The sequence below is a fragment of the Dendrobates tinctorius genome, unplaced genomic scaffold, assembly GCF_039654945.1.
Source record: "Dendrobates tinctorius isolate UK_male_01 unplaced genomic scaffold, ASM3965494v1 ptg000008l, whole genome shotgun sequence".
Classification (NCBI taxonomy): domain Eukaryota; kingdom Metazoa; phylum Chordata; class Amphibia; order Anura; family Dendrobatidae; genus Dendrobates; species Dendrobates tinctorius.
In genome coordinates this window covers 15,068,974-15,087,740 of record NW_027361676.1, presented here as the reverse complement: position 1 = coordinate 15,087,740, position 18,767 = coordinate 15,068,974, and the positions used below count along the sequence as shown (strand labels likewise).

At 43.9% G+C, this 18,767-nt stretch overlaps 1 protein-coding gene across 1 annotated transcript in view; it reads right to left on the bottom strand.

Moving 5' to 3' along the window:
* TMEM131L (transmembrane 131 like) overlaps window positions 1–18,767 on the bottom strand; it is a 226,795-nt gene that overhangs the window by 108,604 nt on the left and 99,424 nt on the right. The window contains exons 8-10 of the mRNA XM_073576389.1: window positions 15,806–15,883; window positions 15,572–15,722; window positions 14,255–14,310 (exon numbers count right to left, since the gene is read on the bottom strand). Coding sequence (XP_073432490.1) covers window positions 14,255–14,310; window positions 15,572–15,722; window positions 15,806–15,883 — 285 coding nt within the window. The remainder of the gene's footprint in view (window positions 1–14,254; window positions 14,311–15,571; window positions 15,723–15,805; window positions 15,884–18,767) is intronic.

Genomic DNA, 18,767 nt, shown 5'->3' with positions numbered 1-18,767 from the left:
AATCGTTAGCGGACACCATGTCGTGTTTGGAGAGCCCCTGTGTGCCTAAACTTTGGAGCTCCCACACAAATGACCCCATTTTGGAAACTAGACCCCCTAAGGAACTTATCTAGATGCAAAGTGAGCACTTTGAACCCCCAGGTGATTCACAGAAGTTTATAATGCAGAGCAGTGAAAATAAAAAAAAAATTTTTTCCTAAAAAAAATTTTTTTAGTTGGCAATTTTTTATTTTCACAAGGGTACTAGGATAAATTGGACCCCAAAAGTTGTTGTCCAGTTTGTCCTGAGTACGCTGGTACCCCATATGTGGGGGGGAACCACTGTTTGGGCACACTTTGGGGCTCAGCAGGGAAGTAGTGACATTTTGAAATGCTGACTTTGATGGAATGGTCTGCGGGCGTCATGTTACATTTGCTGAGCCCCTGTGTGCCTAAACAGTAGAAACCCCCCACAAGTGACCCCATTTTGGAAACTAGACCCCCCAAGGAACTTATCTAGATGTGTGGTGAGCACCTTGAACCCCCAAGTGCTTCACAGAAGTTTATAATGCAGAGCCGTGAAAATAAAAAATCATTTTTTTTCCCTAAAAAAAAAATGAATTTTAGCACGCATTTTTTTTTTCACAAGGGTAACAGGAGAAATTGGACCTTAAAAGTTGTTGTCCAGTTTGTCCTGAGTACGCTGATACCCCATATGTGGGGAGGGACCATTGTTTGGGCACACGTCGGGGCTCGGAAGGGAAGTAGTGACGTTTTGAAATACCGACTTGAGCGAATGGTCTGCGGGCATCATGTTACGTTTGCAGAGCCTCTGATGTGCCTAAACAGTGGAAACCCCCCACAAGTGACCCCATTTTGGAAACTAGACCACCAAGGAACTTATCTAGATGTGTGGTGAGCAGCACTTTGAACCCCCAAGTGCTTCACAGAAGTTTATAACGCAGAACCGTGAAAATAAAAAATCTTTTTTTCCTCAAAAAATGATTTTTTAGCCCGCAATTTTTTATTTTCACAAGGGTAACAGGAGAAATTGGACCCCAAAAGTTGTTGTCCAGTTTGTCCTGAGTACGCTGGTACCCCATATGTGGGGGGGGAACCATTATTTGGGCACACGTCAAGGCTCGGAATGGAAGTAGTGACGTTTTGAAATGCAGACTTTGATGGAATAGTCTGCGGTCGTCACTACGTTTGCAAAGCCCCTGATGTGCCAAAACAGTGGAAACCCCCCACAAGTGACCCCATTTTGGAAACTAGACCTTCCAAGGAACGTATGTAAGATGTGTTGTGAGAACTTTGAACCCCCAAGTGCTTCACAGAAGTTTATAATGCAGACACGTGAAAATGAAAAAATCATTTTTTTCCACAAAAATAATTTTTTAGCCCCCAATTTATTTTCCCAAGGGTAACACGAGAAATTAGTCCCCAAAAGTTGTTGTGCAATTTTTCCTGAGTATGCTGATACCTCATATGTTGGGGTAAACCACTGTTTGGGCACACGTCAGGGCTTGGAAGGGAGGGAGCACCGTTTGACTTTTTGAACGCAAAATTGGCTGGAATCAATGGTTGCACCATGTCCCGTTTGGCGACCCCCTGATATGCCTTAACAGTGGAAACCCCTCAATTTTAACTCCAACCCTAACCCCAACACACCCCTAACCACAAGCCTAACCCTAATTCCAACGCTAACCCTAATTCCAACGCTAACCCTAATTCAACCCTAACCCTCTTTCCAACCCTAACCCTCTTTGCAACCCTAACCCTCTTTGCAATCCTAACCCTAACCCTCTTTCCAACCCTAACCCTCTTTCCAACCCTAACCCTCTTTCCAACCCTAACCCTCTTTTCAACCCTAACCCTATTGGAAAAATAAAAATAAAAATATTTTCTTTATTTTATTAGTTGTGCCTACCTATGGGAGTGATAATCGGGGGGTTTATTTACTTTTTCTTTCATTTTGATCACTGTGAGAGTGATCAAAATGAAAGAATGGAATCTGCAGCCGGCAGATTCGGGCGGGCGCACTGCGCATGCGCCCGCCATTTTCTAAGATGGCGGCGCCCATGAACCGGACCCGCCGGACACCGGGAGCGACAGGGGGACTTAGAAGGTGCCGGGTGAGGTGAGAGGGGGTGAGGGGGTTATCGGAATCTGGCGGGGAGCAGAGGGAATGGGAGGGGGGCAGATGATGACAGCGGCGGCAGATCGCCGCTGTCATTCAGTTGCGGGGGGGGGCGATCGCCGGTGGGGGGGGTGGAATCGGTGTCTCCAGCCATGTCCGATGCTACAGCAGCATCGGCCATGGCTGGATTGTAATATTTCATCAATTTTGATTGATGAAATATTACTATCGCTCTGATTGGCTGTTTCACTTTTAACAGCCAATCAGAGCGATCGTAGCCACGTGGGGGCGAAGCCATGCCCCCTGTGGCGAAGAACAAAGCCCCCTGTATCTGCGGGTCGGGTGACCTACCCGCAGGGGGGCTTTAAAGTCATGACGCCACATAGGCGTCATGGGTCGTTCTGGCACAACTTTTCATGACGCCTACGTGGCGTCAAAGGTCGTGAAGGGGTTAAACCTTCTTTCCTCCAGACGTAGAGGATGCCCCCTTGTCCCCGTCACAGGTCTAAGAGTAAAAAGATCATTAGAAAGGTCTTTGAATTGTCCCCGCATATATTTATACATTGTAATAAGATCACCCCTAAGCCTTCGATTCTCCAAACTAAATAATCCCAAGTGTAATAACCTGTCTTGGTATTGCAGACCCCCTAGTTCCCTAATAACCTTGGTGGCTCTTCTCTGCACCCGCTCCAGTTCAGCTACGTCTTTCTTATACACCGGAGACCAGATCTGTACACAGTATTCTAAGTGTGGTCGCACTAGTGACTTATATAGAGGTAAAATTATGTCCTCCTCTTGAGCATCTATGCCTCTTTTAATGCATCCCATTATTTTATTTGCCTTTGCAGCAGCTGCCTGACATTGGCCACTAAATGTGAGTTTGTCATCCACCCATACACCCAGGTCTTTTTCAGTGACAGTTTTGCCCAGTGTTTTACAATTAAGCACATAATTATACAATTATAATGCTAAAAATTATTTAAAATTCCTTTCATAAAGTAATAATCCTCCCCAAGTTCTACTTTAAGGCTGTGTTCACACACAGCGTTTTTTTCGCGGTTTTTCCTGCGGATTTGCCAAAAAATCAGTGGGAAAAACGCGACAAAGATGCTTCGCATTCATTTCTATGCATTTAGCACTTTTTGTGCACACTGATGCGTTTTTTACAGCGCAAAAACCGCATCGCGGTAAAAAACGATTTTAACACCAAGTTTCATACCTATAATTGATAATCACACTAGATACAAAGAACACACATATGTGTATATGTAATCAGGCAACTCACTATTATAATGACACCTACCAAGAACCTCCTGAGTCCAAAATGCCTGGAGAAATATTAACTAACGAGAAATCACACAAAACAATTGTTTTTGTGCAAAAATATACAATCAATTTTATTGGATAAAATACATGTAATCACAAGTCCAATGAGCATATACAAGGTGGAAACAATAAACCGCTCGACACAATGTGCACAGGATGTAAACCGTTAAATAACATCTAGTGCAGGGTATAAGTAGATTAAGTTTTTAGAGATAGTAAAGTGCCTGTGCATAAAATTGCTCATACCTCATACAGAGATCAAAGTAAACATCCTAAAGTGTGGGAGCAAATGGGATAATGTTCCCTTACTATACTGCTAGCAACTCACAAGTAACAAGACTAAATGAGCCCCTCTATACCCCGCAATTTGCATCAAACCCGAAGGAGTTCACAGAAAGGATTTTTATGGATAGTGTCTCTTACCCATGTGAACAGGTCGAGCCGCACTGGCAAAAACCCCGACGCGTTTCGCCCAGAGGCTTCCTCGGGGGGCTGTATGGCCACTGTTGTGGGCCAAGGCCCTCTTATACTGGCAATAATTACATAGTCCATGTCAGGTGAGCGCGGTCATCATGATGCGACATGCGCAAACAGCGCAAAGATACCACGTCATTTCCGGTAGTGAGCGCGCATCATAGTGGCTGTGTTACTATGGCCACATCGATGCGCGCGGCCATCATGGCGGCGCATGCGCGGGCAACGCAGACTCCCCGCCGCGTCACTTCCGGTCATCCCGGAACCCGGCACCCGTCATGGCGCCCATGTAACCATGGACACACAGACGCAGGCCGACTCCGTCAGGATACCTTCCACGGCGCGGCAGGTGCGTGCACAGCGCATGCCCCTCCCAAGACGGCCAAACATAAGGATTATTTACAATGCATCCATATGTACCGCTTATACCAGAACCACCCTCACCAAGGGGGATAATATAGAGATAAGGAGAAGTTTTTATACAATATAATGCCATAGAACATCCTGAGCATAGATACAGGTCACAGCAGATGATCATAATTAATAATAATAATGAAAAAAAAAAAAAGAAAAAAAAAAATACCCATATTAGTATATTAACCACAAAAAAGGAAATACTGAAGTAAATAAACAGAAATATAAATAAAAAATATATATACAGTACAAAAAACAAAAAGAAAAAATGTGTAAAAATAAGTACATTATAAATAATACATATAAATATGCTGTGACTCCATGTACATGCATCTTTCATTGATTTAATCACAGACGGTGTATACATCCTTTCAATTCTAGGATAATTAGTATGGCAGTTCCACCTCCTCATAATCCAGATAATGCCAAAAGAGGGGTCTTCAAAAACCAGAATGATGATATTACGAATATATACCAACTGTTGGAAATCTAAAAACAAAAATTAATATTAAAAGCCACACAAATTAAAAGAAAACAAGAGAAGCGAGGAGAACACAAATAATTAAAGGAATGGTGAGAATGACAGTTTTTCATTGAGACCCTTAGGGGTCATTGTGCCCAGGGTCACAATCCAACGGCACTCCAGTTGTGCCAGAGTACGCTTAAGATTGCCCCCTCTAATGCCACAATGGACCCGGTCAATCCCCCGTATACACAGACCGGATGGATCCGAATTATGGTGCAACCGAAAATGTCTGGGGATTGTCTTTAAGCCAGGGACATCAGTAGCCTCTTTTGCCGCCCGGATATCCCTGACATGTTCACGAGTCCTTACCCGCAGCTCACGGGATGTCAAACCCACATAAATTAAATTACAGGGGCAAGTTGCATAATACACGACATACCGTGAGCTGCAGGAAATATATGTAAGGATACGATATTCCCTACCACCATCGGAAGCCATGAAAGAAGAAGTCCTTATGATATTACTACAGGCCAGACATGAGCCACAGGGGTAACATCCCCAACGCTGTTGGTGCACCCCAAACAACTTAGGGGTAGTCGCCACATAGTGGCTTTTAACTAGTATGTCCTTAAGATTTTTCCCCCTTCTAGCAGTCATCAGGGGGTGTTCAGGTAATATCTTGCCTAAAACAGTATCCGTTCTGAGGACTGACCAGTGCTTTTGAAGAATCTGGCGCATATCGGTCCACTGATTATTGAAAGTTGTAATAAATCTCAGTGGTTGATCTTTACCCACATTGCGCACAGAACCACAAAGAAGCTCGCTGCGCGGAGTACCCCGGGCACGACGCAATCCCTTCTTAATGCACCTATTGCTATATCCACGCTCACTGAACCTGGAAGTTAGGTCACGAGACTGACCCTCAAAGGCTGCATCCGTCGAACACACACGTTTCATACGTAAGAACTGCCCAGTAGGTATTGTAAAATCTGGTTTGAGAAAGGGGAAAGGACCAAATAAAAGAAAACTTACCCCACCACAATCACTAGAGAAGAAATCAAAGAATAGATTGGAGGTAATTAATTTATCTAACTATACCCTGTCACAGCCTCAAATAGAGGTTCTGAATAAGGGTTTATCATTTGTTCCCACTAATTCTTTTGATTTCTTCTCAGCAATGAATGATTTACAAGTCTTCTTAAGGAAGGTGGTTTTACGTAAAATAAATACTAAAGCGGAGGTTGGTGCTGATTTACCCACTATCCAAGAACAGGAGGCCCTAACTATCTTGGAGGAATTGGAGACAGGTGTTCCCCCTCATGAAGCAGGTACTTTTCCCCATCTATTCTCCCCAAGTCGACCACGTTCCCCTCCTTTTCTATTTGCCCGCAGGTGGATATATTTAATAAACTGGTCCTTGAGGACTTTAGGAACCTGCCTAGAAAGAGAGGTGGACAGAATCTGACCTATGCACAACGGCAAGCAGTAAAAGAACTTAGCGGTTTAAAGGATATCATTATTAAACCAGCAGATAAGGGGGGGAACGTGGTCCTTTGGCCATCGGGAATGTATGAAAGAGAGGCATTCCGGCAATTGAGAGACCGGGAGGCCTATAGTCTACTGTCGGGTAATCCGACTGAGAAATTCCAGGGAGAATTATTTAGAATTTTGGATGAAGCCTTAACACAGGGGGTAATCTCTAAAAAGATATTCAATGGCCTGATGGTTGAAAATCCGACTATACCTACATTCTGTTACCAAAGGTACATAAAGACCCTTTGGTACCCCCAGGGCGTCCGATTGTCTCTGGCATCGGAGGGTTATGTGACTCAATCTGTAAATTCATAGATTATCTGCAACCCTTGGTTGAGTCGCTACCCTCCCATGTCAGAGACACTACGGACGTCCTGAGGAAGATTGATGGTCTATGTATGGACCCAGACATGCTTTTAGCCACTATTGATGTCGAATCACTTTATACCAGCATTCGACACTCAGACGGCTTGCTGGCAGTGGAGTACTTTCTGGGCATGAGCAATTATGAACCTGCTCTGCGCTCACTGATCCTGGAGTTATTGGAATTTGTGTTAACACACAACTATTTTACTTTCAAGGACCGATACTATCTGCAACAACGGGGCACTGCGATGGGTGCGGCCTGTGCGCCGGCATAGGCAAACCTCTTTTTGGGATTTTGGGAATGGGAGGTTTTCGGTGGCGGCGCTCGGGCCGCATCCCATGCGCAGTGCTGGTACCGGTTCATTGATGACGTCTTTATGATTTGGCAGGGGTCGGAGGCTGGCCTTCTGGACTTCATCCGGGGACTCAATCAGAACACAATTAATATCAAATTGACGTATAAGATTGATGCCAAAATGATAGAATTCTTGGATATCAAGATTATGGTCGATGGGGAGGGCAGGATCCAAACAGATATTTTTCGCAAAGATACTGCAGTAAATGCTTTGCTGCACGCAACCTCTGCCCATACCCCCTCGACCATACGAGCAATACCTACTGGGCAGTTCTTACGTATGAAACGTGTGTGTTCGACGGATGCAGCCTTTGAGGGTCAGTCTCGTGACCTAACTTCCAGGTTCAGTGAGCGTGGATATAGCAATAGGTGCATTAAGAAGGGATTGCGTCGTGCCCGGGGTACTCCACGCAGTGAGCTTCTTTGTGGTTCTGTGCGCAATGTGGGTAAAGATCAACCACTGAGATTTATTACAACTTTCAATAATCAGTGGACCGATATGCGCCAGATTCTTCAAAAGCACTGGTCAGTCCTCAGAACGGATACTGTTTTAGGCAAGATATTACCTGAACACCCCCTGATGACTGCTAGAAGGGGGAAAAATCTTAAGGACATACTAGTTAAAAGCCACTATGTGGCGACTACCCCTAAGTTGTTTGGGGTGCACCAACAGCGTTGGGGATGTTACCCCTGTGGCTCATGTCGGGCCTGTAGTAATATCATAAGGACTTCCTCTTTCATGGCTTCCGATGGTGGTAGGGAATATCGTATCCTTACATATATTTCCTGCAGCTCACGGTATGTCGTGTATTATGCAACTTGCCCCTGTAATTTGATTTATGTGGGTTTGACATCCCGTGAGCTGCGGGTAAGGACTCGTGAACATGTCAGGGATATCCGGGTGGCAAAAGAGGCTACTGATGTCCTTGGCTTAAAGACAATCCCCAGACATTTTCGGTTGCACCATAATTCGGATCCATCCGGTCTGTGTATACGGGGGATTGACCGGGTCCATTGTGGCATTAGAGGGGGCAATCTTAAGCGTACTCTGGCACAACTGGAGTGCCGTTGGATTGTGACCCTGGGCACAATGACCCCTAAGAGTCTCAATGAAAAACTGTCATTCTCACCATTCCTTTAATTATTTGTGTTCTCCTCGCTTCTCTTGTTTTCTTTTAATTTGTGTGGCTTTTAATATTAATTTTTGTTTTCAAATTTCCAACAGTTGGTATATATTCGAAATATCATCATTCTGGTCTTTGAAGACCCCTCTTTTGGCATTATCTGGATTATGAGGAGGTGAAACTGCCATACTAATTATCCTAGAATTGAAAGGACGTATACACCGTCTGTGATTAAATCAATGAAAGATGCATGTACATGGAGTCACAGCATATTTATATGTATTATTTATAATGTACTTATTTTTACACATTTTTTCTTTTTGTTTTTTGTACTGTATATATATTTTTTCTTTATTCATTATTATTTTTAGTTATTTTTCTGTTTATTTACTTCAGTATTTCCTTTTTTGTGGTTAATATACTAATATGGGTATTTTTTTTTTTTTTTTCATTATTATTATTAATTATTATCATCTGCTGTGACCTGTATCTATGCTCGGGATGTTCTATGGCATTATATTGTATAAAAACTTCTCCTTATCTCTATATTATCCCCCTTGGTGAGGGTGGTTCTGGTATAAGCGGTACATATGGATGCATTGGAAATAATCCTTATGTTTGGCCGTCTTGGGAGGGGCATGCGCTGTGCACGCACCTGCCGCGCCGTGGAAGGTATCCTGACGGAGTCGGCCCGCGTCTGTGTGTCCATGGTTACATGGGCGCCATGACGGGTGCCGGGTTCCGGGATGACCGAAAGTGACGCGGCGGGGAGTCTGCGTTGCCCGCGCATGCGCCGCCATGATGGCCGCGCGCATCGATGTGGCCATAGTAACACAGCCACTATTGATGCGCGCTCACTACCGGAAATGACGTGGTATCTTTGCGCTGTTTGCGCATGTCGCATCATGATGACCGCGCACACCTGACATAGACTATGTAATTATTGCCAGTTTAAGAGGGCCTTGGCCCACAACAGTGGCCATACAGCCCCCCGAGGAAGCCTCTGGGCAAAACGCGTCAGGGTTTTTGCCAGTGCCGCTCGACCTGTTCACATGGGTAAGAGACACTATCCATAAAAATCCTTTCTGTGAACTCCTTCGGGTTTGATGCAGATTGCGGGGAATAGAGGGGCTCATTTAGTCTTGTTACTTGTGAGTTGCTAGCAGTATAGTAAGGGAACATTATCCCATTTGCTCCCACACTTTAGGATGTTTACTTTGATCTCTGTATGAGGTATGAGCAATTTTATGCACAGGCACTTTACTATCTCTAAAAACTTAATCTACTTATACCCTGCACTAGATGTTATTTAACGGTTTACATCCTGTGCACATTGTGTCGAGCGGTTTATTGTTTCCACCTTGTATATGCTCATTGGACTTGTGATTACATGTATTTTATCCAATAAAATTGATTGTATATTTTTGCACAAAAACAATTGTTTTGTGTGATTTCTCGTTAGAGTTAGGCTGAGTTCACACGTGGCGTTTTTTTTCGCGTTTCTGCGGCGGTTTTAACTGCGCGATTTTGCCGCGAAAACGCGAAAAATAAGCATCCCATGCATTCCTATGGGATTCCGCAATGCTGTGCTAATGCTGCGGTTTTTACCGCGGCGGAATCGCTTCGCGGAAAAAACGCAGCATGCTCATTAATCTGCGGAATCGCGGCGATCCCGCACCCATAGGAATGCATTGTTCCGCTTACTTCCCGCATGTGGCTGTGCACACCATGCGGAAAGTAAGCAGAACAATTGCGGATGGTACCCACGGTCCGGAGGAGAGGAGACTGTCCTCCGGGCTTTGGGTACCATATCCCTGTAAAAAATTGAATTTAAAATAAAAAATATTGTTATTCTTACCTTCCGGCGTCCCGTGCAGTCTTCCCGTTTCTCTTCACGCTCTCGTTCCCAGTAAGCCTTTGCGAAAATGCCCGCGATGACGTCCGTTCTCGCGGGATCGCGAAGTCTCGCGGTCGTCGCGATCCCGCGAGAACAGACATCATCGCGGGCATTTTCGCAAAGGATTACTGGGAACGGATGTGCGGGACGTCTGAGGGTAAGAATAACACCATTTTTTATTTTTTTTTTACATTCTATCTTTTACTACTGATGCTGCATAGGAGGCCTCAGTAGTAAAAAGTTGGTCACACTCGTCAAGCACTATGTTTGACGAGTGTGACCAACCTGTCAATCAGTTCTCCAAGCGATGCTACAGATCGCTTGGAGAACGCTAGCATTTTGCAAGCTAAATACGCTTGCAAAATGCTAGTTTTTCCGCGGGAAAATCGCGGGAATTTAAAATGCGATTTTCCCGCGGAATGGAATTCCGGAATTCTCGCGGTAATTTCCGCGAGAGTTCCGGTACGTGTGCACTTAGCCTTAATATTTCTCCAGGCATTTTGGACTCAGGAGGTTCTTGGTAGGTGTCATCGCGGTAAAAAACGCAGCATGCTCATTAATTTCGCGTTTTTTCCGCGTTTCTGGCTAGTTCAAGGCGTTTTGGAAGCGCACCGGAAAAACCGCATCAAAAACGCGCAAAAAACGCATCAAAAACGCGAAGACAAAAAAGGCGCGGTTTCTGGGAAGGGAGTCAGGTTTTTGAGCAGAAATTTTCTGCTACGTGTGCACTTAGCCTAAAAAATAGTTACGATCTGAGTGTCATTGATACAATAACAATGCCCCCCTAGAAATAATGCCCGCAGAGTATGCCAATACAGTTGAGTGTAGCACACAGATGTGAGCCATACATAATGGGCTGGCGAGCCACCCGTTGTTCACAAGCCAAGGGTTGGGGACCCCTGTTCTAACAAAAAAATAAAAATGAAAAAAAAAAATGCATTGCTGTAACAAGGGTCCCAACATGTGGTTTATTTCAAGGAATAGAAGAAACATTTTGGATTGCTCCATAGATGATTATCTATACGCAGGTAGTACAAAAATTTAATTCATGACGAGTTTTGGCGCTGCCTACACCAGAAAACCTTACTTCAGTTAGGTACTGAAGATTTCTCAGGCACACGTCACTTCTCAGACACTCTAGATCAGTGGTCCCCAACCTTTCTGACCTTGATAGCCACATCCAGCTGCCACCCCCTTCAAAGTAGTGTCAAGCAAAGTCTCCATTATAGGTATAATGATAACCAAAGTTTTTCCACAGAAATCACTCCAAAGCAGTACACCGAGATCCAGGGGTTCCCACAATACCCCCATTCAGTATTCTCCCATCAAGGACTCCCAACACACTGTCATATCCAGATTTGAGCATCTCCTCTAACACGTAGTACCATCCTCCAGCGTGCCATACCTAAAACATCTCTAAGACCAGTATATGTGCATCCAGATCTGCACTTCTGCGCAGGGCTACTCACAAAATTCACCATTTTGAGATGTGTTCTTCATACCTTTTGGCTAGACCTGGACCTAACGCACCAAGCTGGAAGACAGCCGCGAGCCACAATTCATGGGACCGCGAGCCACATGTGGCTCCCGAGCCACAGGTTGGGGACCCCTGTACTAGATTCATGAAGTGGAATGCAACTATTCATAAATACGTAGCGTCTGACACCACCACCGACTCAGACTGTTCAATTTCCCTGACTTCTGACTCCACAGCACTGGTCACTACTGAGCATGTGCAGAAAGTGCAGCACAGATTCATCTCAATTAAAAGCCCAGATCCTTAGATCAGGAACCGAACAGACATTTATAGGACATTTTATAACTTTCCCAAATTCTTATGAAAACATTTTCAGCACATTCTGCACTGAACTACTGAACCCAAGTTATTATATATTTTAGGAGTCGGTCCACTTTATACCGATTCCAACTCCACCAAAATGGACACTGAACAAAATATAAATATAACATAATATTATATATATATATTAGCTAGACCTCCCTTGCATACACAGAACTAAGGGTATACAGTGGGGAAAATAAGTATTTGATACATTGCTGAATTAGCAAGTTTTAACAAGTACTTATTTTCTCCACTGTCCAAGTATATGTGTGTGTGTGTGTGTGTATATATATATATATATATATATATATATACATATATATATATATATACATACACACACACACATAAATACATATACACACACACATATATATACACACACACACACACACTATATATAAGCATACACACAATATGTACATACATATATATCAATGAATGGGGCCATGTATCGTGAGATTTTGAGTGCAAGCCTCCCTCTGTCATTGAAGATGAAACGTGGCTGGGTCTTTCAGCATGATAATGATCCCAAGCACACCGCCAGGGCAATGAAGGAGTGGCTTCGTAAGAAGCATATGAAGGTCCTGGAGTGGCCTACCAGTCTCCAGATCTCAACCCCATTGAAAACCTTTGGAGGGATTTGAAAGTCCATGTTGCCCAGCGACAGGCCCAAAACATCACTGCTCTAGAGGAGATCTGCATGGAGGAATGAGCCAACATACCACCAACAGTGCATGCCAACCTTGTGAAGACTTACAGAAAACGTTTGACCTCTGTCATTGCCAACAAAGGATATATAACAAAATATTGAGATGAACTTTTGTTAATGACCAAATACTTATTTTCCACCATAATTTGCAAAATAAATCTTGCCAAATCAGACATGGTGATTTTCTGGATTTTTCTCATTTTGTCTCTCAGGGTATGTGCACACGGTGCGGATTCCAGCAGATTTGGCCCTGCGGAACTGAAGCAGAACTGCAAGTGATGTACAGTACCATTTAAGGCTATGTAAAACAAAAAACGCAGTGCATGTCACTTCTTTTGTGCAGTTCTGCAGAGGTTTTACACCTGCTCCGTTATAGAAATGCGCAGGTGAACTGCAGGGAAAATCCGCACAAAAACTGCAGTAAGGCTATGTGCCCACGTAGCGATTTAATCTGGACAATGAAAACCGGACTCCTTCCCAGAAATCGCGCGTTTTTTTCCGTGCAATTTTGCCGCGATTTTCACGTGCGATATTCAAGTACTTTCCAAGCAATTTGAACCATCGCTTGGAAAGTGATTGACAGGTTGGTCACACTCATCAAACATAGTGTTTGACGAGTGTGAGCAGCTTTTTACTATTGAGGCTGCCTATGCAGCATCAATAGTAAAAGATAGAATGTAAAAAATGATTCCCGCGCAGTCTCAGCGGCGCTCCCGTTCCCAGCGATGCCTTGCGAGACCTGTGATGACGTTGGTCTCTCGTTGCTATAGCGATCTCATGAGACTGCTAGAGTCACGCGAGACTACGTCATCACAGGACCTTGTCGCAAGGCATTAGTGGGAACGCTGAGGCCCGGGAAGGCAGCGCGGGACGTCGGAAGGTAAATATACCCAGATTTTTTACTTTTTATTTTTACAGGGGTATGGTACCCAGGGCCTGGAGGACAGTCTCATCTCCTCCACACCGTGGGTACCAACCGCACATGAGACGCTTAACTTTGCGCATGGTGGGCATAGCCACATGCGGGAAGAAAGCGATTCTCATGTATTCCTATGGGTGCAGAATCGCGGCAATTCTTTGCGATTCCGCACAAAAGAATGAGCATGCTGCGATTTTTTCCGCAATGCGATTCCGCCGCGGGAAAAAGCGCAGCATTAGCACATGTGCGGAATGCCATAGGACTGCATGGGGGGCGTTCTGTACACGATTTTTAAGCGTTTTTGCACCGAAAATCGCGGCTAAAACGCTTAAAAATTGCATCGTGGGCACACAGCCTAAATCTGCACTAAATCCGCAGATAAAACGCAGGTCAATTTACCTGCGGATTTAGCAAAATCTGCACGGAAAATTCCACAGCAGAATCTGCAACGTGTGCACATACCATCATAGTTGTGGTCTACCTAAGATGTCAATTACAGGCCTCTCTCATCTTTTTAAGAGGGCGAACTTGCACAGTTGGTGGCTGACTAAAAACTTTTTTTTTCCCCACTGTACACACACACACACACACACACACACACACACACACACATACACACACACAAACACACACAGTGATGAAAACTTGCTAAACCGGCAATGTGATATTTGTTGAGCAACACATTAACCAAATGCTAGCATGCAATTACCTGCATATGGACCAGTCCATTGCCAGAATTCAATATGTACATAATCATTGAATTATCTATGGGGAAAAAAAAGTAAAAATTCAGATAGTACTTGAGCCTAAAAGAAATTACCACTTTGTCTACTACCCAGCAGAAAGGAATACATTATGTGCAAAATACACATACAAAACAACCAGAAAAACCTATATTACCTGCTTGCAATCAGTCAACGACTTATTAAAGTGTCTGGATGATCTGCATATAACGCTGCCATGCCATTTTAGATTATTACAGAGGCAGAGCACAGATCATGCAGCTGCAGGAACCGACTGTCAGAGACAACCAACCTCCCAAAGAGAAGGCAGACATGGTTTATTATTGTGGGTGCAAAGGCTGCGGGACCATAACAAAGCCGGATCATATTATGGTGGGTGCAGAGGCTGCGGGACCATAACAAAGCCGGATCATATTATGGTGGGTGCAGAGGCTGCGGGACCATAACAAAGCCGGATCATATTATGGTGGGTGCAGAGGCTGCGGGACCATAACAAAGCCGGATCATATTATGGTGGGTGCAGAGGCTGCGGGACCATAACAAAGCCGGATCAGCTCGGTAGTTCAAGCAAGAAGCTGAAATGCTCTTGTAACTGAAGCGAATATGTCATCATGAATTACAAGAGGAATTAACAACAAATAAATCTACTTAAATATCAAAGTGACCCCGAAGGTATTTTATGAGAGGCACAACATGTAAAATAAAGTAAAAAAAAAAAAAAAATGCTACTAATCTGAACAGTTGTGTTTAGCCCTGATCCCTGACAGGAAAAAAAAAAAAAAACACATGACAAGCACGAAAATAAAACTTTGAAAAATAGACACACAACTTTTTTCTTTTTGTTTACATTTTTCATATTGGCGAAAAGAAATAAATGGTACAGAAAAATGACACAAATTAGGCCCAATATATCATGAAAAAAAGGAAAAATTGTTTTGAACAAGATTTTTTTTTTTTTTTACTTTGAAAGCTGCATGTATGGGGAGAAAAAAAAAATGTCAACAGGGTAAAAAGAACAAGTCTTATACCAATTAATGAATACCCAGGTGCAAGCTGTGATACAAATATACATATAATCCGCTGCTGATACCTTTGTAGAAACATGGTTCTTTACACATTTGATTTCTTCCAGTTATGTAGGTATACACATAATTTGATCACGTATGTTCACAGAACCTCACACTTATGTACGCAGAAATAGTCGGACTCATGTATAAAGAATGCTGTTACATAATGTTCGTATACATACGCAATAATTATTATATGGCTCCACTTTGTCTTACCAATGTCTTCATTTCGCTCAGTTGTTACAAAGATCATAAAAATATTCTCCAGTATGTATTTCCTGAGGGTCTCCAGGTCATGTTGGCTGCCATCCAGCCTGACAGCAAAGTAGACCTGCAGCAGCAGAGGGTGGCCGGACAGAAAGCAGCTCTGAAAATCAGGGGAGAAAAGACCACTAGTAATCGCCTGAATACTACCCAAAAGACAGTCACCCCAAGAAAAGTGTCACGTACCCTGCACGCCTGCCGCTGTTTGAAAGGAATGCTGCACTTTAGACGAACCTGCCATACGCTGGAGTTTATAGCTTCTGCCTGCAGAGAACGCATAACACACTGAATAATTTACTGATATGTAATAAAACAGAAAACTCGTAGTATGCTGACTCAGCACACTCCATTATGAAGGGGAAGGCATCAATGGCAGCACGATAAGGGTAAAGGCAGGTCACCATTTCATATCCCACAAGGAAACTCTACAAATATGTATGTGTGTGTATATATATATATATATATACACACACTCACTGGCCACTTTATTAGGTACACCATGCTAGTAACGGGTTGGACCCCCTTTTGCCTTCAGAACTGCCTCAATTCTTCGTGGCAGAGATTCAACAAGGTGCTGGAAGCATTCCTCAGAGATTTTGGACCATATTGACATGATGGCATCACACAGTTGGCGCAGATTTGTCGGCTGCACATCCCTGATGCGAATCTCCCGTTCCACCACATCCCAAAGATGCTCTATTGGATTGAGATCTGGTGACTGAGGAGGCCATTTGAGTACAGTAAACTCATTGTCATGTTCAAGAAACCAATCTGAGATGATTCGAGCTTTATGACATGGCGCATTATCCTGCTGAAAGTAGCCATCAGATGTTGGGTACATTGCGGTCATAAAGGGATGGACATGGTCAGCAACAATACTCAGGTAGGCTGTGGCGTTGCAACGATGCTCAATTGGTACCAAGGGGCCCAAAGAGTGCCCAGAAAAAATTCCCCACACCATGACACCACCACCACCAGCCTGAACCGTTGATACAAGGCAGGATGGATCCATGCTTTCATGTTGTTTACGCCAAATTCTGACCCTACCATCCGAATGTCGCAGCAGAAATCGAGACTCATCAGACCAGGCAACGTTTTTCCAATCTTCTACTGTCCAATTTCGATGAGCTTGTGCAAATTGTAGCCTCAGTTTCCTGTTCTTAGCTGAGAGGAGTGGTACCCAGTGTGGTCTTCTGCTGCTGTAGCCCATCTGCCTCAAAGTTCGACGCACTGTGCGTTCAGAGATGCTCTTCTGCCTACCTTGGTTATAACGGGTGGCAATTTGAGTCACTGTTGCCTTTCTATCAGCTCGAACCAGTCTGCCCATTCTCCTCTGACCTCTGGCATCAACATGGCATTTCCGGCCACAGAACTGCCGCTCACTGGATTTTTTTTCTTTTTCGGACCATTCTCTGTAAACCCTAGAGATGGTTGTGCGTGAAAATCCCAGTAGATCAGCAGTTTCTGAAATACTCAGACCAGCCCTTCTGGCACCAACAATCATGCCACGTTCAAAGGCACTCAAATCACCTTTCTTCCCCATACTGATGTTCGGTTTGAACTGCAGGAGATTGTCTTGACCATGTCTACATGCCTAAATGCACTGAGTTGCCGCCATGTGATTGGCTGATTAGAAATTAAGTCTTAACACACAGTTGGACAGGTGTACCTAATAAAGTGGCCAGTGAGTGTATATATATATATCACACACACAGTACAGACCAAAAGTTTGGACACACCTTCTCATTCAAAGAGTTTTCTTTATTTTCATGACTATGAATTAACACATGTGGAATTATATAATTAACAAAAAAAGTATGAAACAACTGAAAATATAGGTTTTGTATTCTAGGTTCTTCAAAGCAGCCACCGTTTGCTTTGATTACTGATTTGCACACTCTTGGCATTCTCTTGATGAGCTTCAAGAGGTAGTCACCGGAAATGGTCTTCCAACAGCCTTCACTCTGCGGTCCAGCTCACCCCAAACCATCTTGAATGGGTTCAGGTCTGGTGACTGTGGAGGCCAGGTCATCTGGCGTAGCACCCCATCACTCTCCTTCTTGGCCAAATAACCCTTACACAGCCTGGAGGTGTGTTTGGGGTCATAGTCCTGTGGAAAAATAAATGATGATCCAACTAAACGCAAACCGGATGGAGTAGCATGCCACTGCAAGATGCTGTGGTAGCCATGCTGGTTCAGTATGCCTTCAATTTTGAATAAATCCCCAACAGTGTCACCAGCAAAGCACCCCCACACCTCCTCCTCCATGATTCATGGTGGGAACCAGGCATGTAGAGTCCATCCGTTCACCTTTTCTGCGTCGCACAAAGACACGGTGGTTGGAACCAAAGAGTCTCAAATTTGGACTCATCAGACCAAAGCACAGATTTCCATTGGTCTAATGTCCATTCCTTGTGTTCTTTAGCCCACACAAGTCTCTTCTGCTTGTTGCCTGTCCTTAGCAGTGGTTTCCTAGCAGCTATTTTACCATGAAGGCCTGCTGCACAAAGTCTCCTCTTAACAGTTGCTGTAGAGATGTGTCTGCTGCTAGAACTCTGTGCGGCATTGACCTGGTCTCTAATCTGAGCTGCTGATAACCTGCGATTTCTGAGGCTGGTGACTCGGATGAACTTATCCTCCGCAGCAGAGGTGACTCTTGGTCTTCCTTTCCTGGGGCGGTCCTCATGTGAGCCAGTTTCTTTGTAGCGCTTGATGGTTTTTGCCACTGCACTTGGGGACACTTTCAAAGTTTTCCCAATTTTTCGGACTGACTGACCTTCATTTCTTAAATTAATGATGTCCACTCGTTTTTCTTTACTTAGCTGCTTTTTTCTTGCCATAATACAAATTCGAACAGTCTATTCAGTAGGACTATCAGCTGTGTATCCACCAGACTTCTGCACAACACAACTGATGGTCCCAACCCCATTTATAAGGCAAGAAATCCCACTTATTAAACCTGACAGGGCACACCTGTGAAGTGAAAACCATTTCCAGTAACTACCTCTTGAAGCTCATCAAGAGAATGCCAAGAGTGTGCAAAGCAGTAATCAAAACAAAAGGTGGCTACTTTGAAGAACCTAGAATATAAGACACATATATTCAGTTGTTTCACACTTTTTTGTTAATTATATAATTCAACATGTG